Source organism: Strix aluco, chromosome 21, assembly GCF_031877795.1.
Source record: "Strix aluco isolate bStrAlu1 chromosome 21, bStrAlu1.hap1, whole genome shotgun sequence".
In the NCBI taxonomy this organism is placed as follows: domain Eukaryota; kingdom Metazoa; phylum Chordata; class Aves; order Strigiformes; family Strigidae; genus Strix; species Strix aluco.
In genome coordinates, this window is record NC_133951.1 from 4,824,538 (window position 1) to 4,845,471 (window position 20,934).

General features: G+C 62.7%; 5 protein-coding genes across 8 annotated transcripts; 3 read left to right on the forward strand and 2 right to left on the reverse strand.

Moving 5' to 3' along the window:
- Nucleotides 1-27: 27 nt before the first annotated feature.
- On the reverse strand, nt 28-2,654 carry LOC141932966 (fas-binding factor 1 homolog). Its single transcript, XM_074847218.1, has 7 exons — nt 2,397-2,654; nt 1,814-1,987; nt 1,183-1,290; nt 760-899; nt 344-462; nt 90-212; nt 28-33 (listed from the first exon to the last, which is right to left on the reverse strand). The coding sequence occupies exons 1-7, from the start codon at nt 2,453-2,455 to the stop codon at nt 28-30; spliced, it is 729 nt and encodes a 242-aa protein (XP_074703319.1). The 5' UTR covers nt 2,456-2,654.
- A 616-nt stretch (nt 2,655-3,270) lies between these two features.
- PAGR1 (PAXIP1 associated glutamate rich protein 1) lies at nt 3,271-3,832 on the reverse strand (the record flags this gene model as incomplete). The annotated part of the gene is made up of 2 exons (XM_074847219.1): nt 3,271-3,636; nt 3,748-3,832. Coding segments are annotated over 2 exons (330 nt in total), but the record flags the coding sequence as incomplete, so codon positions are not given.
- Nucleotides 3,833-6,126: 2,294 nt separating this feature from the next.
- On the forward strand, nt 6,127-8,921 carry LOC141932968 (uncharacterized). Its single transcript, XM_074847220.1, has 4 exons — nt 6,127-6,596; nt 7,571-7,675; nt 8,060-8,128; nt 8,331-8,921. Exons 1-4 carry the CDS (start codon nt 6,237-6,239, stop codon nt 8,919-8,921), a joined length of 1,125 nt encoding a protein of 374 aa, XP_074703321.1. The 5' UTR covers nt 6,127-6,236.
- Nucleotides 8,922-9,284: 363 nt separating this feature from the next.
- On the forward strand, nt 9,285-11,057 carry LOC141933199 (uncharacterized). 4 transcript variants are annotated; one of them, XM_074847650.1, is made up of 5 exons: nt 9,285-9,871; nt 9,986-10,104; nt 10,242-10,333; nt 10,449-10,563; nt 10,732-11,057. In XM_074847650.1, exons 1-5 carry the CDS (start codon nt 9,328-9,330, stop codon nt 11,050-11,052), a joined length of 1,191 nt encoding a protein of 396 aa, XP_074703751.1. In that variant the 5' UTR covers nt 9,285-9,327; the 3' UTR covers nt 11,053-11,057. The 4 variants fall into 4 exon arrangements, with proteins under 4 accessions (XP_074703751.1, XP_074703750.1, XP_074703748.1 ...); XM_074847649.1 differs by having other exon boundaries at nt 9,285-9,676; nt 9,719-9,871; nt 10,449-11,057; XM_074847647.1 differs by having other exon boundaries at nt 10,449-11,057.
- Nucleotides 11,058-11,207: 150 nt separating this feature from the next.
- On the forward strand, nt 11,208-15,549 carry LOC141933200 (glutamine-rich protein 2-like). The gene is made up of 10 exons (XM_074847651.1): nt 11,208-11,336; nt 11,563-11,637; nt 11,947-12,111; nt 12,268-12,389; nt 13,291-13,356; nt 13,610-13,711; nt 14,304-14,457; nt 14,642-14,729; nt 14,886-14,993; nt 15,332-15,549. The coding sequence occupies exons 1-10, from the start codon at nt 11,331-11,333 to the stop codon at nt 15,529-15,531; spliced, it is 1,086 nt and encodes a 361-aa protein (XP_074703752.1). The 5' UTR covers nt 11,208-11,330; the 3' UTR covers nt 15,532-15,549.
- The last annotated feature ends 5,385 nt before the right edge of the window (nt 15,550-20,934 follow it).

A 20,934-nucleotide genomic window follows, 5' to 3' on the forward strand; every position in this document is an offset into this window, starting at 1 on the left:
GCACTCGGGCCGTGTCCTGCTCCTTGCTCAGCCCTGCTCACACTCACAGGACGTGTGAAAAGCACCTGGAGATCTCCGCCCCACCTCACCTTCACCCTCTCCAGCTCCGCTCGCTCCACGAAGAGCTGCTGTGTCACCACTCGCCGCTCCTCCTCCAGCGAGTGCTGCAGCGATTCTGCTCTGGAGTGCTCTGCCAATGCCCTCTGTCGCTCCTGGGTTCAGACACAGAGGAGACACAGATGCCATTTGCAGGCTCCAGGCCAGGGACCACCAGTGGGTGAGACCTACTCCCCATCCCCAGACAGGAGGGCTGAGCCGGGCAGAGGACACAGGCTGGGCTCACCTGCTCCAGCAGCCGAATCTGCTCATCCAGCCTGGCCTCCATTTTGGCCACCACCTCCTGGAATCGGCGCCGCTCCTCCTCTGCGTCCCTCTGCTGCTGGGACAGCCTGTCCTGGAGCACTGGGGAGAGGCAGCAGTGGGGCCATGAGCAGCATGAAGAGGGAAGCCCCCCTCTGCCACCCCAGATTCACAGAAAAACTGCACGTGTTTGTGCTCAGCACCTTCTGCACCTCCCCCAGGACACTGTTAGGGAAAGGAAAGACCCCGAGATGCCCAGAGACCGAGGCAGGTAAGGCTCTGCCAGCCTTGGCTCCCAGCCTCTGGCCAACTCAGAGCACCTTCTCCCTGTTTCCTGGGTGTCCCCAGCCCCGGCGGGGACCCCGCGGCCATTTCGGCGCAGACGAACGGCAGACGTACCCTTGAGCTGCTTCTCCTGCATCTGCACCCCCACGGCCAGCTCCCGGGAGGTGCTGCGGTGCGTGGCCTCCACCCTGTGCAAGACGTCACACAGGTCGCTGGAGAACTTCTCCATCCGCTCGATGACGCCGTTCAGAGTCCTGCAGAGAGCAGCGAGGGGAGGGTCACCCCGGGGGGACACACTTCATCTCCCTGCGATGGGCAGGGGGACGTGTGGTGGGCCAAAAGCTGGGCAGCCCTGCCCTGAACCTCTCTGGGGCAGAGCAGAGCAGTATTCCTGCATCGGTAGAGCTCAGCGTCCCTGGAGGCAGGGGCTGGGAGAGGGGACGGCCTCTGGTGCCACGGTGCGAGGCCGCTTCCGCGGAGGACAGGGAACACCGTGGCCAGGGACCAACGCGGGGACGCGACGCCGGCCATCGGTACCTGGTGTGTGAAGTGGCGCTGGTCACCGCATCGACCTCCTGGTCCTTCAGCCACTTCAGCCGCTGGAGCTGCTCCTCGTGCTCTCTACGGAGCTCCTGCACAGACACCCTGCAGGACACGGGGAAGGAGCCCACCACGGGCTGTTACAAACCGGGGCTCCCCAGGACGGGCAGCGGGGACGAGGCTTGGTCAAGGGCCAGAGAACCAGGTCCCAGGAGCTGAGCTGGCACGGGGCTCTGTCCCGGGGCATCCACTGACAGGCATCCGCATTGGGCACGGACCACAGCTGGGGGGGACGGGCTTCTCCACCAGAAACTGATTTCTCATTGACCCCCAGTGTGTGGACATCACTGACTCACCGACCTGGACAACAGGGCTTTGGGGGAGATAAAACACCGGGCTCAGCATCTTTCAAGATACAGTGCATTCACTCGGAAAGGACGTCTCCAGCCACATCTCCCTCTGTCCGGCTACAAAGCAAATCCCCATTCCAAACGCCGCCCAACTGCCCACAGCCCAGTGCTTCTGGAGTCTCCTTTCTCCTGGCACCGTGTCCCCAAACCACTCCCCAATTCCTCTGCCACAACCAGGAGCACCAGCCCCATGCGTGCGCCGCTCGGGCCGCTCTCACCTCTGCAGCTCTCGCAGCCGCTCCAGCTCCAGCGCGCTCCGCTGCTCCAGCTCTGCCCCCGCCTGCTCTGCCTCCTGCCTCTGCGACAGGAGTTGAGCCGCCAGCTGCTCCTTCTCCTGCCTCAGCCTCTGCTCCCGCTGCCTGCAGGTCTCCTCCAGCACCTTCACCTGGCTCCTGCCCGCAGAGGTCACGGCCAGGAAGAAGTGTTACTTTCAGGGCAGTAGCCGGCCCTCTCCACCCACAGCGCACGCGGGGATTTCGGAGCAGAGCGGCGGCGCTGGGGGCGCGGGGAAACACGCGACTCTGCGCAGCCTGAGCCCTGGCTGGGGATGTGCTGGCCCTGGGACCGGCTCCTCCTCCTTCTGCCCCACGGGACGGTGTTGGTGAGAGCGGACCCCCACCTTGGCTCACCTATGGGGCTCCTCTCTGCCCCCACCAGCTCCACACCCACACGGCTCTGGGCCTGCCCGCCCCAGGGATGGATCTGGGCAGCACCCCAGCGCTCCCCGCCCCGGGGAGAGGGACAGGGCTGTAGGCAAGGCCCTGGCAGAGGAGGGGAGCACGTGCTCTCGCCTGTGGGTACCTGTGGGTGCTCTGGAGGAGATCCAGGTCCTCCTGGTGCCGCTGCTGGAGGCTCTCCATCAAGAGTTTGTCCTGTGCCCGTGCCAGCTCCAGCGCCTGCACCTGCCGGGCACCCGGGGAGAAGCTCCTTGTGCCGCCCAGGGGACAGAGCTCCCACAGCAGCACTTGCTAGCCACAGGCTTCTCTGGACACGCAGCTTCCTCCTCTCTGCCCCGGCCCCCTGATGCCATTGGGAGCAGGCGTGGCCCCTGCTCCTCCCCCTGGGGGGGTGTGGGAGGGGGGTTTTGGGGGGCTCAGAGGGACTTTGGGGGGGCTTTAGGTGGAGAATTTGGGGTGCAGGGGGGACTTGGGGGGAAAAAAGGGGGTTTTGGGGTGCCGGGGGGTTTGGGGGGGACAAAGGGGGGAGGTTGGGGGTGCGGGAGGGGGCTGGGTGGGTGTGGGAGGGGGGTTTTGGGGGGGCTGGGGGGGCTTTAGGTGGAGAATTTGGGGTGCGGGGGGGGTGGGGGACAAAGGGGGGTTTTGGGGGTGCGGGGGGGCATTTTGGGGGACAAAAGGGGGGTTTGGGGGTGAATTTTGGGGGGCAGGGGGTGCATTTGGGGGCGCTCAGAGGGACTTGGGGGGCTTTAGGTGGAGAATTTGGGGTGCGGGCGGTTAATTTTGGGGTTAATTAATTTGGGGGGTTCATTAATTTGGGGGTGTCCCCCCCCTCCCTGGCTCGCTGCCGCCGCCTCAAGCGCCGCCGGGAGGAAGCGGCCGAGCTGGCGGCGCTGGACGTCACCAACATCCTCCCCACCCCCGGTAACCCCCCAAAAACCCCTAAAACCCCCCAAACCCCCCCCCCGGACACCCCAAAACCTCGTGCTTTATCCCCACAGGCCGCCCCCGCAGACGCCGCCCTTGGAGCCCCCCCAAAAAAACAGGGGGGTCCCCCCCACCCCCCCCTCCAGTGGACCGGTCGCGCCTTCGCGGCGTCATCAGCTCCGATGGTGACAGCGACTAAAAAAACCCCAAAAAGGCGCTTTTTAAACCGTTTTTTTGGCGTTTTGGGTGAGTTTTAATACTTGCGTTGACGAAGAAAAAAAACGGGGGGGCGTTTTGGAGGGGGGGGGGGTCGTCTCCTTCCAGCGGGAAAAGGTCCCTCCCCGTGCGCAGGATTTGTTCTTCCAATTTTTTGTGGCGCTTCATGTCCGATAAAACTTTGTCCAATCGCGCTTCCCGCTTCTGCCCGTGCGTGGGGGGCCCTGCGGGGGGGCGGAATTTGGGTAAATTTGCTTCAAAATTGTTATTTTTTTAAATGGGAGTTCGTTTTGGGGTTGGAAAGGGGGAAAAAAGGGGGTTTTGGGGGGTGGTACCTGGCGCGCGGCGGCGGTCGATGAGGGAGCGGTTGGGCGCGACAGGTTCGTCGTCGAAGTCGAATTTGGTGGGGACGGGGGGCCTGGGGGGGGGGGAAGGGGGGGAGAGGGGGGGGTTGGTGTCAAAAATGGGGATTTGGGGGGGTTTGGCTTCAAAAAGAACGAGCTGGAGTGGTTTTTGCCTCAAAAATGCGGGTTTGAAGCGGTTTTGTGCAAAAATGCGGATTTGAAGCAGTTTTGCCTCAAAAAGAACAATTTTAAGCGGTTTTTCCCTCAAAAATGTGAATTTGAAGTGTTTTTTCCCTCAAAAATGCGAATTTTAAGTGGTTTTTCCCTCAAAAATGTCTATTTGAAGCTGTTTTGTCCAAAAATGCGGATTTGAAGCGATTTTTGCCTCAAAAAACACGATCTTAAGTGGTTTTTTCCCTCAAAAAACACGAGTTTAAAGCGTTTTTTCCCTCAAAAACCTGGATTTCAAGCAGGTTTTGCCTCAAAAATGTGGATTTGAAGTGGTTTTTCTCTCAAAAACACGAATTTGAAGCGGGTTTTGCCTCAAAAAGAACAATCTTAAGCGGTTTTCCCCTCAAAAAACATGAGTTTTAAGCGGTTTTTCCCTCAAAAAGAATGATCTTAAGTGATTTTCCCAAAAAAACCCACAAGTTTTAAGTGTTTTTTCCCTCAAAAATGCAGATTTGAAGCGGTTTTCTCCAAAAATGCGGATTTGAAGTGGTTTTGCCTCAAAAAGAACAATTTTAAGCGTTTTTTGCCTCAAAAATGTGAATTTTAAATGTTTTTTCCCTCAAAAAGAATACTAAGCAATTTTCCCAAAAAAAACCACGAGTTTTAAGCGTTTTTTCCCTCAAAAATGTGAATTTTGTCTGATGGGATTTACGCCAAGTCTGCGATTAGCGAGATCCTGTGAAGTAGGCACAGACATGAGCTGTGCCATGTAAGGGCCAAACCCGAGAGGGTCAGCAGAAGATAACGCAGAGGAAGACGACGACCCCCCTAGCAACAAAAGGCGCAGCCGCAGCTGAAACCAAAAAGGCCCCGTCAGCCCAGAACCTGAAGATTCTAACAAGAGACTGCCAAAGAGGAGGGGCGCGCGCCGTTGGCGGAGCAGCGACTCCCCGGCCGCCCAGCGCTGCTTTACTTGCTCAAGCGCTTGCTGAATTAATAAATTTTATAAGTCACTTGATTTGGCTTCTGAAAGTGATTTTCCCCAATTTATAACAGCTTAATTAAAGCAGCAGGCTTCTGCACCTGGGAATGCTGTTTCTTCCTGCCAGTGATCATCTCGCCTTCACCATGTGGTACTCGCAGCGAAATAAAAGTGCAGGACAGACTGTTTGGCTGATGAACTTGCTTCCCCCCCACTCCTCAGGGTTCTCTGATAGTCTTGTTTTATAAAAATTGTGGTTGCTCTGGGTTTTTTTCTCTTTTTTCTTTATTCCCCCCCGCCCCCCCCAAGCTGCAGATACTACAAGCAGCACTTTGATGGATCACTCGGGCTCGAAGATTTTTCCCAGTGTTTGAATACTTCCTGGGGCTGTCTGGATGCCTGTGTTTAGCTGCGTTTCTTTTTTTCCCCGCTCTCGCGGCTCTTTGCTTCGGTGCAAGGTGCGAGAAATCTGTGTGTTGATGCAGTCAGCAGCAGCCTTCCACCATTGCCACGTCTGAGGGAGAGGGTAAAATCTGTCATGCTTTTGACACCTCAGCCAATAACTCAATGGAGGTGCTTCCTTGCCGGGACTGGGCTTGTCTGGGAGAGTTTCAGGGGGGAGCAGGGTGCCGGACGGGCAGGATGGTCTCTGTGCGCGGCGCAGCCACGGGCTGCAGGGAGCTGCGTCAAAATATTCGACGTCACCAGTTGTATTTTGTGTCGTCACAGTGGCAAAGGCAGCGGGGAGCCTGGGCCCGGCCCGCCGCCGGGGCCGCCGCGTCGCCTGGCAACGGGAGGCGCTGCGTTATCCCGCCCTGTAAACACGGGCACGTGGGCAGCGGGCTCGGCCAATGGGCAGCGGGCAGCGGCGGGTGGTGGCCAATGAGGAAAGGGAAGGGGCGGGCTCAGGGTGAGGGGCGGGGCTAGGGGAGAGCAGAGCGGCGGCGGGGACGGACGAGTAAGGTTGGGGGTGCGGGCTCGGGAGAGGGGGACTGGGGGGACTGGGGGGACTGGGGGGACTGGGGGGCCCGGGGCGCCCGGGGGGCTGGTGAGAAAGTGAGGCGGGGGGCAGGGGCAGGGGCAGGCAGAGCTGGGTATGAGGCTGGGGGTGGCCGGGGAAGGAGACACCCCTCCCTCTCCCCCAGACAGCCCTGCCCTCGGGGGGTCACCGTGTCACCCGCCCCCCCGCCGCTTCGACCACTTTCTGTGGTGAGGAGGAGGAGGGCGGCTGCCCATCCCTCCCAGCCGCCCAGGTCCCCTCCAGGCAAAAGGGGTGCTGTCGTGTCCCCCCCGCTCAGGCTCTGTGTTTTCGGGCAGGGCAGCAGCCATGGCCGCACTCAGCCTGTCCCAGCTGCTGGACGTCGCCATCGGGACGCCCCAGGTCGGGGCTGTCAACTTCACGGCGCTGCACAGCCTGCTGCAGGCCGTGCTCAGGCACCTGGGCCTGCAGGACCTGCCTGCCCTGGGGCGAGGGCACAGCCCGACCCCCCTCCTGGGGCGGGACCAGCCCCCCGAGGCACCCCCCAGAGAAGAAGGGGGACAGGGCGGAGGCCCAGGCACAGAGTCGCTCACCCCCGCGAAGGACCCGCTGCAGGGGACCGTGAGCACTCCCCAGGACGCCTCCGTGGCTGCTGACGTGGGGCAGATGAAGATAAAGATTGAAGAGAATGAGAGCAGCATCTCCAAGGTAGAGGCTCTTCCCCGTTCCCTGGGTGCCCCCCCGTGAGACACCCCCTCCTCTGGGGTCTGCACCACCATTGTGGTGCCCTTAGGTCTGGTTTAAGCCTGAGCTCGAGGTGGTATGTGGGGCTTACACTGTGGGAAAGGGATGGAGTTTTGGGGAGAAAGAGCTGGGGCTGAAATGCTGCTCCAGTTGCTCTGGGTTCTCCCCAAGTTGCCATCAGCAAGTCGTGGGTCCAGTAGAGCACCCGGTGCCCTCGGCTCCAGCAGCCAGAGGCTCAGCACCTGTGGAGATCCAGCCCTACCACTCTCCATCCCTCCCTTCCCCACTCCTGAGCCACAGCCAGGTACGGCACCCGCTCCTCAGGCAGCTGAGAGGCTCCATCAGCACCTCATGGGCCTCATCTCCCAGCCCAAATCCCCTTGGCTTGCCCGAGGGCTAGACCCAGCCCTGGTGGGGACCGGAGAGGGGCCTCATCCTGCACAACGCTGAGCCGTTTGGGGCTGCGAGCATCCCCAGTGGGAAGAAATAAGCTCAGGTTCAAGGAAACGGTCACCTTGGGTGCTGCAGGGCCGGATCCTGCTGGGGCTGGGACATGTAGGGAGAAGGCAGCAGGGAGGGTTTCCCCGGGTGGCTGAGCTCACCCTCCTCGGGGCAGGCCCCTGCTTGATCGCTCCCCGCTTCGTTAGCCGCGGTTGCCGCTGCCCTCGCGGGCCAGGCTGTGGTTGAGAGGGTGGCAGCAGCTCTTTGCCCTTTGGATCGGCTTCAGTAGTCTTGCCCAGAGCCCGGTGTGGGGGGGCAGGGCTGGATCTGTCCCCGCTTACTTGGGCTGTGCAGTGGGCCCCCCCCGGGGCAGGGTTGGGGGGGGGGGGGGGGTCTCTGGGGAGCTGCTGCCCCTTCTTGGCTGCTGAAGGTGTGATGAATGGTAAGTGCTGCCCGCAGTGCCCCCGGGACTCACCCCCGCCACTGCCCTCTCTCAGGCCGTGGCTCTCTCCCAGGATCTCCTCGAGGAGATCGGCGGGATGAAGGCGGCGCAGTCCCGCATGGAGGAGGACATTCGGATGATCCGCGAGACGCTTGGCATGGTGAGCTGCTGCCGGTGTCCCCAGGAGGCAGCTGGGCCCTCACCCCCCTCCCTGCCTCTGTGTCACCCTGCCACCCCTGCCCCACGGCCCTGGGTGTCACCCGGCGTGAAGGGTGCCAGGAGGGAAGAGCAGGAAGGGTGTCCCAAGGCTGAAGAGGTAACTGCATGCACCAACCAAAGTGACGCTAAGACATTTTTTAACTAAGCAGCTGTAAAGAAAGAAACATGGGTGCTAAGAAGGAGAGGAGATAAAGATCTACCCATGCAACACAGCCACAACCCTGCCTGGCATCCCTCTGTCCTGTGCCCAAGTTAATTTTCGGATGCTCCTTTTCAATCCTGCTCCTGTGTCTGGGCTGCCATCCCTCTCCTTGTCCCGCTCCAGGGGAATCTCCAGGACGCTGCCGGCCAGCTGCCGGCCCTCCGTGACCAGACGGCGTCGGACAGTGACATGGTAGGGCCGCGCGCACGCCCGGATCCTGCTCCGGGAAGGAGGCGGCTGCATGCCCGGGGCACCGGTGCACCCAGTCCCTCCGTGGCAGGGCACGGTCCCAGCAGGGCTGGGCAGCGATGCTGGAGGGGGTCAGTGCTCCTGTGGGTGCCATCTCACCCGGCTCCGTGGCCAGGGTTGACCCCCTAATCCCTTTTCTCCCCAGAAAAAGCTGAAGGAAAGGCTGAGCCTCTACCCAGCCCCGGAGGAGGTGAGCAACATGGTGCGCTGGGAGGTGCTGGAGGATTGCCTGGTGGGCAGCAAAGCAGGAGGAGGAGAAGGAGGAGGAGTAGGAGGACGAGAAGGCCGAGGTCTGTCGGTGGTGAGTGCTGGGGCATCCCGGCTATGGGAGTGGGACTCAGCAGGACCGCAGCCCCCGGGGCCTCGGCGGAGGTTTGCTCAGCACTTCTCTTCCCTGTGCATCCCGCCGGGAGGCAGGACCTGGCACCAGCAGAGCCAGGGCAGCTCCTCGGCTGCCCCAACAGAGACCTCCTCATCGTCCTCATCGTCTGTGCCACCGACAGCCCCCAACAGCCCCTCCGTGGGGCAAGGGAGCGCCCGAAACCCTTGGGGTGACCGCCCAGCCCCCTGTCCTTGCTCAACGTTGGGCAGGACCACGGCTCCCTGCCCTCCTGGTCTCTCTGGGGCTGGTAGGTGGGAGCCGGGGGCAGCGGAGGGACATTTTGGGGCAAACCCCAGCATTCTGCACCATGAGATGGTTTCCAAATCCTACCTGGGGCTGCTGCTCCTGAAATGAAGGCGCAGCCCATTAGGCTGGGAAGCGGGTCTGGTCCAGCAGCTCTGGAGTACAGAATCCCATTGCTGGAGAGAAGAATGCCTTGCTGTTGTGTCAGGTGGCATCGGCAGGGGGTTTGCTGATCTCCAGGATCGGCTGCTGAAATGACTCTGCAGGCACAGAGGTGGCCAAAGGACTAAAGGGACTGGGGAGGGGCCGTGCGGCTGGGGCGCCCGGGGGTCCCTGTGGGTTGGGCAGTCTCTGCCTTTGGGGTACTTGAGTTTGGCTCCGTGAGCTGGGGGGTTTGAGGACAGGGCGGGTGGCCCTTGCCGCTGCACTTCCGCCCATAAACCTGCTCCCCTTTGCCTCCTCTTCGCAGGATGGCAGTGAGGGCCAGGCTGCCCCCGCCGAGCCCCCCACTGCAGACATGGACGCCCCGCATGGGGCAAGCTCAGCGCTGGGACTGAAGGGACCAGGGCCACAGCCTGCACCCAGGACCAGCAAAGGGACCAGCAAGGGGACTCCGCAGACACAGCCTGGCTCCCCGGGGACGCAGAGAGCACCAGTGGCCCCTGAGAAGGGGGCAGGTGCTTCCTCAGATGAGGCAAAGACTTGTGATGCCCGTGCCACCACCCTGGAGACACAGACAGGATCCCCTGGCATCAAGACCACTACGCTGGGGACAGAGTCAGGGGCCCCTGACAGCCAGACCTCCACCCCAGGGGCACAGCCAGGGGCCTCTGACACCCAGAGCGCTACCCCAGGGGTGCAGCCAAGTACCCCCAGCACCCAAACCACCACCCCAGGGGTGCAGCCAGGGATCGCCAGCACCGAAACGGTGGAGGCTCTCTGCCAGATCGGGCAGCTCAGCCACCCCTGTGCCAGCCTGAAGGAGCAGGTGGCCCAGCTGGAAGCCAGCAAGCCAGACCACGCCGAGCTTGAGAAGCTGCGCCTGCTCTTCTCGGAGGGAGGTAGGAGCCCCTGGGGGGGCTGGCAGGGGGGTGTTTGGCATGGGGACACCCTGGGCTGGGGGCTCATTGTGCTCAGAGCCTGGCCTCAAGGGCGAGACCCCCTCTCACTGACAGCATGTCCCCTCGGACCACATCTAGACAAGGAGAGCATCACCAGCGTCCTGGCCGACCTCCAGGGCCGGGTGTCCTCGCTGCAGGGCCTGACCAGTGACCTGCAGGGCGAGAATGGGAAGGTGAGCTGGCAGCAGTCCCTGGGGGGGCTGCGGGGATGCCAGGGGGGAGTTGGGCAGGGAGGAGGCAGCTGAAGGGCCCCTGGGCTGGGACAACAGAGGGGGCTGTGCCCTGACTCATCCACCACTGCCTTTCCCAGATCAGGCAGCTGGAAGATGCCGTCGGAAAGCTGGAGGTAGCTGGAGCCAACTGGAAAGGGGATGTCAGCGACCAGATCACCCTGCAACTGGGGTAAAAGGACGGACAGGGTTTCCTACCCTGCAGGAGGAGCCCGGGGGGACAAGGGACACCCCCTGAGCGGCCCTGTGGAGGCTAAGCCTGCCTGTGCCCCTGTCTCACTGAGCAGGTCCACGCTGCAGGAGATGAGGTATAAGCTGAAGGAGCTGGAAGAGCAGCAGGAGATGACCAAGGCCACGCTGGAGCGGTTGGTGGCCAAGACGGCTGACGAGCTGCAGGAGCAGGTGAGGTCCAGGGGCAGCGCTCCCACCGCCACAGCTCGGTGGGGTGGTCCTGGAGGGGTTTCCAGCCACATCCCCTGGCTGGCTGGGGCCATCGAGCCTCCACAGCACCCGGATTTGTTGACTGCATCCACCTCATCTCAGAGCCGACTCCTTCTCCCCTTCCTGCAGCTGGGCGAGCCGAGGGCGATGGTGGCGAGCACAGGGCAGGAGCAGGCAGAGGCGCAGGCAGCGTGCCCCGCCTGCAGCGGGGACATCCGCAAGCAGGTGGGGCAGCTCCTGCAGTGCTACGAGAAGCTCCAGGAGGTGGTGGACAATTTCATGTCGCAGCAGGCAGTGGGCAAGGTGGTAAGACGGCTGCCAGGGAGGAGCCAGGTAAGGAGATGCCGGCATGGGGGGCTTGGGAGGTTGCCAGCACCCCCCCAGCTGGTTGTGCTTCGCTGTAATGTGGAGGAGCCCCTCACCGCCTCCCAGATTGGTTCGTACAAGTGAGCAGCACGGAAGGAATTTAAAGCCTTGATGCAAATGTCCTGTTGGCACTGAGAGCCCATGGCCACCGGGCAAGTAAGCCGGGTCTGTCCCCACGGGGGCAGCCAGCCCCCCCCTTGCACGGCACCGCCTTGTCATCTTCCTCCCTGAAGCAGGACGAGGAGCTGCTGAAGCTGCTGAAGCACATCCAGGCCACCGTCACGCAGGTGCAAGGGGACTACGAGAAGCTCAACTCTGTCACCGGGAACCTCCTGAATGACCATCACCAGAAGGAGAAAGATATGGAGGTAGGTGGCTGAAACCCCCTCGGGGTCAGAGCATCCTCCAGGCAGACCCCAGGCTGGGGACCACAAGGGATTTGTCTGCACCCCCCCAAACCTTGCAGCCCTGTGGAGGTTCAATGTACCTTTCCTGGAGGTTTGGGTGAGGTGGGGGGAGCGGGGGTTGCTCAGCTGGCCAGGAGGCAGCTCCAACCCTGCCGCGGTGCCATGGGATGCTTTTCTGTGTTGGAAGGCTCTGTTCCGGTCCCTGGAGAGGCTGGAGAAGGAGAAAGCGAACAAGGAAGACCTGGTGCTGGGGATTGATGTGGTATGGCCTTGGGGGGTCCTGGCACCACCCAAGGGGGTGCTGGGCAGGGTGACAAACACCCCTTGTGCCTTGGGGGCTCAGTGGCAGAACTGGCCTGGGGGAGGGAGGATTTCCAGACTGGCTGTGGCTCCTTCCCCAGGTGCCTCTGTCTTCCCCTGGGTCCCTTCAGCTGGTGTGACCAACCCCACGGGGGTGATGGGGCGAGTGGGGCCACGTAGCCACTTCTCCCTGTCCTCCTGCCACGAGCTGGCCCTGCCCGTCATCCCGCCATCCTTTCCTCACTGCTCTCCTGCCTTTCCCCGCTGCTAGAAAGCAGACAAAACCGCCCTGGCCGGCAAAGTGAGTCGCACCCAGTTTGAGGCGAGCATGGAGCGGCTGAATGAGATGATGCAGGAGACGCTGAGCCGGGTGGCGGGGCAGGAGCAGGGCTGGCACCAGGTCCAGCGGCAGCTCAGTGAAGAGATGGACTCCAAGGTGAGGGGTGGCACGTCCCCGCTGCGCAAAACTGGCACCTTCGGGGCTTGGCAGCCTACGGCAGCGTCCCTCTGAGGATCCGCCCTCCTGGCTTTTCGTGGGGAACATGATGTCCCAGCCCGGGGCAGCTGGCTGAGGGTGTGTGTCTGTCCGTAGCTGGACCGCCTGGAGCTGGGGCCTTTCCGGCAGCAGCTGGAGGAGCACTGGAGGAGCATCCTGGAGCAGCTCAAGGAGAAGGAGCCGCTGACGGAGGCTGACGATGCAGCTGGGATGAAGAAGTGAGTGCGATGGGGGTGGCGATGGCTTCTGCTCCCACCGGTAGCAGGCTCCCGATGTTAAAGGAGGCACGAGGAGGGGGACCTGCAGGATGGAGCCCTCCCGAACCAAAACTGGGATGTGGGTGCAAAGGTTTTCTGGAGCAAGGGTGGGGAACGGCGACTCGTCCCCCTGGGCAGGGCTGTGACACGCGGCGCCGCAGAGCTGGGTTGTGACCTGCCCTCCTGGCGAGGGGCGGGGGGGTAATTAGCGCTGACGAAGTGATGAAACCGGTGTGAGGGCTGGTTGGGATGGCAGCTACGGGTGCCTGCGCCCTTCGCCTCCCATCCCTGCCTGCCCTGGGCAGCCACAGGCAGCTGCCAGGTTTCGGAGGTGCCCGCAGGACCGAGGCGAGCGTGTCCCTGTCCTCGGGGCAGCTGTGACAAAACTCATCCTGAAAAATGTGGGAATCCTGCATCCCCCAGGCCCGGCGTTTGTACCCCAGCAAGAGGTACAGGAACAGCCCCATTCTGTCCTTGCTGGTACCCCCAGTTCCCATGGGACTGGGGTGCTGTGCGTGCCTGTGGGCGTAGTTCCCATAATGGTGGTTTTTGGGTGCTCCCCTCAGTGGATTCTCCGGTGCCTAATATGAGGTGGAGCTTTTTCCCAAGCGGGAGCCCACAACCAACTGCTCTCCCCCATCGTAGCCCCTTGATTTTGTAGTCAGCCGGTGGGTTGTGACCTTGTTGGGGCGGGGTGGGGGGTAAGCCAGGCTCAAGACCCTGCGGTTCCCCCCGCAAATACCATAACTCATTACAATGAAGTGCCCAGCACCTTGCTGCTGCCTGCCAGCTGCCTGCCTGTGTGCAGGCAGGGCTGTATCCCCCCCCAGGAACTCACCCAGGCCTTTCCCCCCCCCGCCAGGCAGCTGCTGGCCCATTTCCACTGCCTGTCCTGCGACCGGCCCCTCAGCATGCTGGCGCCTGGCCCGTGAGTACCGTCCGGCACCGGTGCATCGGGGGGTGCGTGGGTGATTCGGAGGGGAGATGGGTGCTGGCAGTGCCCCGCTGTGCCCGGCACGGGGGTTAGGGTGTCTGCCTGGGGGGGTGCAGCCCTCCTGAGCCCCTCCCTGGGGGCAGTGGGATGCCAATGGGGTACAAGCCTGTGGGTTTTGGGGCACTGCCCCGAGCTGGGGTGGGTCGTGTGTCCCCTGTCACCCACCCACGGCTCCTGCCCTCCCCAGGCACATCGCGGCCATCCCATCCAGGCCACCGCTCCCCCCCCACCTTGCCGGGCGCTCCCATACTGTCGTGGAGCTGGAGCAAACACCGCAGCACAGCCACAGGTATGGGACACGGGGACCCGGCCCCTGGGGTGCAGGTTGGCCCTGCCCTGGAGAGGGAGAGCCCTTCCCAGGGTGGGGCTGAAGGGATGCAGGGGCGGCCTGGGCAGGGCAGGGGAGCAGAGATGTGCTGCAGAGGGGTCAGCTGTGCTTGTCCCCGGTCTGTGGCGTTTTACAGCCCTCCCTGCGCTGCCCTGTCTAGCCCAGGTCTGTGTCTCAGTGGTGCTGAAGCCACATGTGATGAGCTGTGTCTGGTCTCAGCCTGACCTCAGGCTTCACTGGGGAGTCAGCTGCCTCCTGTGAAACAAGTCACCGAAATTAAACACTGCAGCTGGGACAGCCCAGCTCCTGCCTCCCGGTGTCCCTCGCGTAGGGTGCAGGGACCTGCCATGGCCATGAGCAGCTCACCAGGGCCACGGGGAAAGAGCAGATCCAGCACAGCTGGACAGGCGTGGGTCTCCTTCAGCAGTCGGAGGGCACCCGGGAGGGACATACCCCACCGGGGAGCACCCGCAGCCCCCTCCCTGGCATAGTAGGGTGAAGCACGGGGTGCCACGGTGCCGGGTGCTGAGCATCCCTGTGCTCCGTCCCACAGGGAGCGGGTGGGCGAGTGCAGGTACCCCCGCGTGCCGCGGCAATGCGGGGGCCGGCACACCCTCACCCACCCGCTGCAGCGCTGCCCGCACCCCCAGCCCCACCCGCCCAGCACCCCGCGGCCGCTCCAGCCCCGCACCCTGCTCCCCATCAAGGTAAGGATGACGAAGGTAGGGATACAGCGGGGGCAAGCGAGGCTGGGAGGGTGATGCTGAGCATCCAGGGTGGGGGTGGGGGGATCCGTGCCTCAGTTTCCCCAGGGGGAGCTGGGTGGGGGGGTTTGCCTGGGCATGCTGATTTGGGCCCCGTGTTTCAGCCAACCCCCTCTCTCCTTCCCAGCACGACGAGACGGAGCTGTCGGGCCAGGATGGCCACATCTACAGGGGCCGGCGGGTCAGGCAGCTGCCTGTGCTCGTGGGCAAGGAGGGTACGGCTGGGCCACGCTTGGGGAGGGGATCTGGCGGGGGTGAACTGGGCAGTGGAGTGGGCAGGGTGCCCGCGGGGTGCCAGGTTTTCCCCCTTTCCCCTCCGTGCGTTCTCCCTGGCTCCCCCCAGCCCAGCTCCCTCTGCTCCCTCCTGCCAGACTTCCCCAGGGCCAAGCCCAAGCTGTCCCCGAGGCAGTGGGATGCCAAGGACACCAGCCGCCTGCTCTCCCGGCCCCAGAGCACTGCGTCGTCGCTCAGCCAGCCAGGTACGGCCCTGCCAGGGCACCGGGGTGGGGGGAGAGGGCACCCTGCTGTGTCCTGGTGGGTGGGGGCAAGCAGGGTGGGATGGGGGTTTGGGGTGGAGTGGGGTGGAAGCAGGATGGAGGGGGAGGACGGGAAGATGGGGCAATCGATCCCCATGTTGGAGCCAGAGCAAGGTGGAGGGACGTGGCGGGGTGGTCCTGGCCACTGTGGGACAACAGCCTGTCTGCTTCAGGGTGGGGGCCAGGACCCCGTTGCTGGGTGTCTCTGGCCAGGCAGGTGCCCATGGGCGGTGCCTGCCCCAGGGGCTGCAGGGGGGCTAACCCCTGCCCCTCGCCCCCAGGCATCCCCACCTCGCCAGAGCACAGGCCAGCCTCCTCCCACGGCCGCCTCTCCCAGGCACGGGGGCTCCTCGTGCCCCTCCAGCCCTCGTGGGACGGATCCAGCACCCCGGAAGCCAGGCAGGACCGGGGGTCCCCGACCGAAGCCCCACCACCCCGGCCACCGAGCAGGCGAGCAAGCATCTCTGGCCAGCAGCAATAAAGGGCGATGGGCAGCCAAGCACCTGCGTGGCCTGAGCGGGGTGGCCCTGGGCTGGGATCTTCCCATCATGCATAAGGAGGGGTCGCAGCATCCCTTGTCCTGCGGCCACGTGTGGCCAGAGGAGCTGAAACCAGCCCCTGTCCAACCCCCCTCCCAGGGTCTGCGCCGGCCCCGTGCTGCCACGCTCTCCCTGACACCCCCTGGCCTCCATGAACCCCTTTTTGGCCCCTGACAGGGAGCTTGTGGCCCCCAAAAGGGTCTGGGGGAGCCCACACTAAAGCAGGAGGATGATGACGCTCCGTTGCTGCTGAAGGTGGTGGGAGATGGGGACCGCGGTGGGAAGGGTGGCAGCAGGACACGGCTTTAACGCCGAAAGGGAATCCCCCCCCCAAGCCCGCTGGCTGGCTATCGCTTATCCCGCGGGATGAGCATCACTGAGCAGGTTTCCTTATCTGCTCATGGATTGTCACCCCCTTGTCCCTCTTCCAACGCTGCCATTGATGGAAAGAGGAAGGCACAGACCTGCCATGGTGTGTGCTTGGGGGCTGCCCTGTGGAAAAACTGCTCCCCTGGTAGATCTTCTCCCCAGATTCGGGCGAGGGGGGGGAGCACCCAAACCTCCCCCCCACAATGGCAGACCCCAACCCTGCCCACCCCGCTGCAGTCTCCAGGCACCTTAGCCCCCAGGGAGCCCCCCCTGCCGGGGATGTTTCCCCTGGTGGGTTTGGTTTTTCAGGGGAAAAATAGGTGCTAAATACCCGCGTTGGGGGTGCCCAGGTGGATCCAGCAGGATCTGGGATTCCCTCAGTGCCACCTCCAGTGGGATAACTGGGAGCACTCAGAGCAAACTGGTCACCACTAGAATAGAGCCAGCAGAGGACCATCTTGTACCCCGGGAGGGGGGGTCAGGCATTGATGGGCTTAAAAACACCCCCCACCCCCTGGGACTAATTGCATTTGCAGGATTTGGCCCACCTGGGGCTGAGCCCTTTGGTGCGTGTGCGCGTGTGTGTGTCCCCAGCTCACCCCCTCTCCCACCCACTGTCCCATTTGCTGCTGCTGGGACCCAGCTGCACCCTATAAACACCAACCCCCCCCCCCCCCCATGAGCACCCAGCCCCATGTCCCTTTTTGGGTGCTGCCTGTGCTGCTGGAGCAGGTGAGGAGCCCCAGCTGGGGCATTTTTTCCCTTTTTTCCTTTTTCCTTCTGGGGGTCTCCCTGTTCCCTGGGGGATGATTTGCTGTTGTGCTTTGAGCCCCCCCAGCCCTTGCTGCCATCTCTGGAGCTGCTGCGTTCCCATTTTGGGCTTTTTTTTTACCCCAGTTGCTTGGTGTGTGAGCAGTGTGGCAAGGGGGGAGCCGTGTTCTTATTCAATTTTAATTGAGTTTGGATATTTAAGCACAAAGCCAGGGGCTGGTGCGTTGTTTGGAGTCGTTAGAAGGGGGGTGGCACAGCAAGTGGCTTGTGAGGTCAGGGCCTGGGGCTGAGCAGTGTCCTGGGCCTGGGGGGAAAGGAGTTGGTGGCCAGCGAGCCCCCACCCATGGCCCTCCTGCAGTGGGGGACACTGAAAAGGCATCACCCCCCCCCACCTCAGAGCAGGGTTTGCCTAAAAGCCTGGCAGCCCTGAGTATCGCAGGGCTGAGGCCTGGGGGCCTCATCACACGGGTGGGTGATGGCGCTGGGGAGGGGGCCACAAGCTGCCGGGGGGTGGGTTGCAAACCGCAGTATTTTGTGAGGGTGCAGGATGGGGTTTGGGCTGCACCCCAGGACATGGGGGTCCTCGCTGTGCTCACATGGCCCCCCCATGGCTCCGGGGTCTCCCCTTCCCTCTGCTCCCCCCTTCGGGGATGGCAGCGGTGGCTTCTGCAGGCAGAGCGCAGGCAGAGCGCGGGCAGCACGTGGGACTCGGCGCAGCCTCCTGGGGGGGGCCTGTCCCCACTGGTAATGCTGCGGCTTGGGGGGGGGCTCACGCCCATTCTCGGTGCCCTTGCAGGGATGTGCTCCCAGCAAAGAGAAAAGGCAGGGACTGTGATCAGAGACAGAGAGTATTTGTCGATCAGATAAAGGGTGGGAGCCTGGGTGTGTGCATGTCTGTCTGGCGGGATTTACGCCAAGTCTGCGATTAGCGAGATCCTGTGAAGTAGGCACAGAGATGAGCTGTGCCATGTAAGGGCCAAACCCGAGAGGGTCAGCAGAAGATAACGCAGAGGAAGACGACGACCCCCCTAGCAACAAAAGGCGCAGCCGCAGCTGAAACCAAAAAGGCCCCGTCAGCCCAGAACCTGAAGATTCTAACAAGAGACTGCCAAAGAGGAGGGGCGCGCGCCGTTGGCGGAGCAGCGACTCCCCGGCCGCCCAGCGCTGCTTTACTTGCTCAAGCGCTTGCTGAATTAATAAATTTTATAAGTCACTTGATTTGGCTTCTGAAAGTGATTTTCCCCAATTTATAACAGCTTAATTAAAGCAGCAGGCTTCTGCACCTGGGAATGCTGTTTCTTCCTGCCAGTGATCATCTCGCCTTCACCATGTGGTACTCGCAGCGAAATAAAAGTGCAGGACAGACTGTTTGGCTGATGAACTTGCTTCCCCCCCACTCCTCAGGGTTCTCTGATAGTCTTGTTTTATAAAAATTGTGGTTGCTCTGGGTTTTTTTCTCTTTTTTCTTTATCCCCCCCCCTCACCCCCAAGCTACAGATACTACAAAAATCTTCTCTGACTCTTCAGAAAAAACCCAGCAATTCTTTTAACCTAAACTCGTACGTAATCCCAGGGGTTACGCCAGGCAGAAGTGCAGCTGTGGATTACTTCTGTTGCCCTCTTTTGTCTACATACAAATAGAGGGTTTGTGTCTGGGAGGAAAATGTTCTTTATAATGGCATCAGGGGGCCGGGGCAGAGAGGAGGAAGCTGCGTGTCCAGAGAAGCCTGTGGCTAGCAAGTGCGTGTCCCTGCAGCAGGGTCCTCCCCATGCTCCCAGTGCAAATGGGCTTAAACCCACCGGCCTCTCACTTCCTGGCGCCCCTGCTCCTCCTCCTTGGGTCCCTGGAGGCGTTCTCTGCATGCCTGGTGTGGTGGTTTGGATGCCAGGCGATCCTGGCTGCACCCCTGGGGTAGTGGTTTGGGTGCTGGGGGTACTTGGCTGCACCCCTGGGGTAGCGCTCTGGGTGTCAGAGGCCCCTGGCTGTGCCCCTGGGGTGGAGGTCTGGCTGTCAGGGGCCCCTGACTCTGTCCCCAGCGTAGTGGTCTTGATGCCAGGGGATCCTGTCTGTGTCTCCAGGGTGGTGGCACGGGCATCACAAGTCTTTGCCTCATCTGAGGAAGCACCTGCCCCCTTCTCAGGGGCCACTGGTGCTCTCTGCGTCCCCGGGGAGCCAGGCTGTGTCTGCGGAGTCCCCTTGCTGGTCCCTTTGCTGGTCCTGGGTGCAGGCTGTGGCCCTGGTCCCTTCAGTCCCAGCGCTGAGCTTGCCCCATGCGGGGCGTCCATGTCTGCAGTGGGGGGCTCGGCGGGGGCAGCCTGGCCCTCACTGCCATCCTGCGAAGAGGAGGCAAAGGGGAGCAGGTTTATGGGCGGAAGTGCAGCGGCAAGGGCCACCCGCCCTGTCCTCAAACCCCCCAGCTCACGGAGCCAAACTCAAGTACCCCAAAGGCAGAGACTGCCCAACCCACAGGGACCCCCGGGCGCCCCAGCCGCACGGCCCCTCCCCAGTCCCTTTAGTCCTTTGGCCACCTCTGTGCCTGCAGAGTCATTTCAGCAGCCGATCCTGGAGATCAGCAAACCCCCTGCCGATGCCACCTGACACAACAGCAAGGCATTCTTCTCTCCAGCAATGGGATTCTGTACTCCAGAGCTGCTGGACCAGACCCGCTTCCCAGCCTAATGGGCTGCGCCTTCATTTCAGGAGCAGCAGCCCCAGGTAGGATTTGGAAACCATCTCATGGTGCAGAATGCTGGGGTTTGCCCCAAAATGTCCCTCCGCTGCCCCCGGCTCCCACCTACCAGCCCCAGAGAGACCAGGAGGGCAGGGAGCCGTGGTCCTGCCCAACGTTGAGCAAGGACAGGGGGCTGGGCGGTCACCCCAAGGGTTTCGGGCGCTCCCTTGCCCCACGGAGGGGCTGTTGGGGGCTGTCGGTGGCACAGACGATGAGGACGATGAGGAGGTCTCTGTTGGGGCAGCCGAGGAGCTGCCCTGGCTCTGCTGGTGCCAGGTCCTGCCTCCCGGCGGGATGCACAGGGAAGAGAAGTGCTGAGCAAACCTCCGCCGAGGCCCCGGGGGCTGCGGTCCTGCTGAGTCCCACTCCCATAGCCGGGATGCCCCAGCACTCACCACCGACAGACCTCGGCCTTCTCGTCCTCCTACTCCTCCTCCTTCTCCTCCTCCTGCTTTGCTGCCCACCAGGCAATCCTCCAGCACCTCCCAGCGCACCATGTTGCTCACCTCCTCCGGGGCTGGGTAGAGGCTCAGCCTTTCCTTCAGCTTTTTCTGGGGAGAAAAGGGATTAGGGGGTCAACCCTGGCCACGGAGCCGGGTGAGATGGCACCCACAGGAGCACTGACCCCCTCCAGCATCGCTGCCCAGCCCTGCTGGGACCGTGCCCTGCCACGGAGGGACTGGGTGCACCGGTGCCCCGGGCATGCAGCCGCCTCCTTCCCGGAGCAGGATCCGGGCGTGCGCGCGGCCCTACCATGTCACTGTCCGACGCCGTCTGGTCACGGAGGGCCGGCAGCTGGCCGGCAGCGTCCTGGAGATTCCCCTGGAGCGGGACAAGGAGAGGGATGGCAGCCCAGACACAGGAGCAGGATTGAAAAGGAGCATCCGAAAATTAACTTGGGCACAGGACAGAGGGATGCCAGGCAGGGTTGTGGCTGTGTTGCATGGGTAGATCTTTATCTCCTCTCCTTCTTAGCACCCATGTTTCTTTCTTTACAGCTGCTTAGTTAAAAAATGTCTTAGCGTCACTTTGGTTGGTGCATGCAGTTACCTCTTCAGCCTTGGGACACCCTTCCTGCTCTTCCCTCCTGGCACCCTTCACGCCGGGTGACACCCAGGGCCGTGGGGCAGGGGTGGCAGGGTGACACAGAGGCAGGGAGGGGGGTGAGGGCCCAGCTGCCTCCTGGGGACACCGGCAGCAGCTCACCATGCCAAGCGTCTCGCGGATCATCCGAATGTCCTCCTCCATGCGGGACTGCGCCGCCTTCATCCCGCCGATCTCCTCGAGGAGATCCTGGGAGAGAGCCACGGCCTGAGAGAGGGCAGTGGCGGGGGTGAGTCCCGGGGGCACTGCGGGCAGCACTTACCATTCATCACACCTTCAGCAGCCAAGAAGGGGCAGCAGCTCCCCAGAGACCCCCCCCCCCCCCCCAACCCTGCCCCGGGGGGGGCCCACTGCACAGCCCAAGTAAGC

What these genes read in the sequence shown, in the direction of transcription:
- LOC141932966 (XM_074847218.1), bottom strand. Translation starts at nt 2,455, where the DNA reads ATGGAGAGCCTCCAGCAGCGGCACCAGGAGGACCTGGATCTCCTCCAG. An exon ending in CTCCTCCAGAGCACCCACAG is followed by an intron (nt 1,988 to 2,396) that starts GTACCCACAGGC and finishes CTCTGCGGGCAG; the next exon opens with GAGCCAGGTGAAGGTGCTGG. An exon ending in AGATTCGGCTGCTGGAGCAG is followed by an intron (nt 213 to 343) that starts GTGAGCCCAGCC and finishes GTCTGAACCCAG; the next exon opens with GAGCGACAGAGGGCATTGGC.
- LOC141933199 (XM_074847647.1), top strand. Translation starts at nt 9,328, where the DNA reads ATGGACGCCCCGCATGGGGCAAGCTCAGCGCTGGGACTGAAGGGACCA. An exon ending in TGCAGGGCGAGAATGGGAAG is followed by an intron (nt 10,105 to 10,241) that starts GTGAGCTGGCAG and finishes TGCCTTTCCCAG; the next exon opens with ATCAGGCAGCTGGAAGATGC. An exon ending in CAGATCACCCTGCAACTGGG is followed by an intron (nt 10,334 to 10,448) that starts GTAAAAGGACGG and finishes CTCACTGAGCAG; the next exon opens with GTCCACGCTGCAGGAGATGA.
- LOC141932968 (XM_074847220.1), top strand. Translation starts at nt 6,237, where the DNA reads ATGGCCGCACTCAGCCTGTCCCAGCTGCTGGACGTCGCCATCGGGACG. An exon ending in ATGAGAGCAGCATCTCCAAG is followed by an intron (nt 6,597 to 7,570) that starts GTAGAGGCTCTT and finishes GCCCTCTCTCAG; the next exon opens with GCCGTGGCTCTCTCCCAGGA. An exon ending in CGGCGTCGGACAGTGACATG is followed by an intron (nt 8,129 to 8,330) that starts GTAGGGCCGCGC and finishes TTTTCTCCCCAG; the next exon opens with AAAAAGCTGAAGGAAAGGCT.
- LOC141933200 (XM_074847651.1), top strand. An exon ending in AGCATGCTGGCGCCTGGCCC is followed by an intron (nt 13,357 to 13,609) that starts GTGAGTACCGTC and finishes TGCCCTCCCCAG; the next exon opens with GCACATCGCGGCCATCCCAT. An exon ending in GTCGTCGCTCAGCCAGCCAG is followed by an intron (nt 14,994 to 15,331) that starts GTACGGCCCTGC and finishes CCTCGCCCCCAG; the next exon opens with GCATCCCCACCTCGCCAGAG.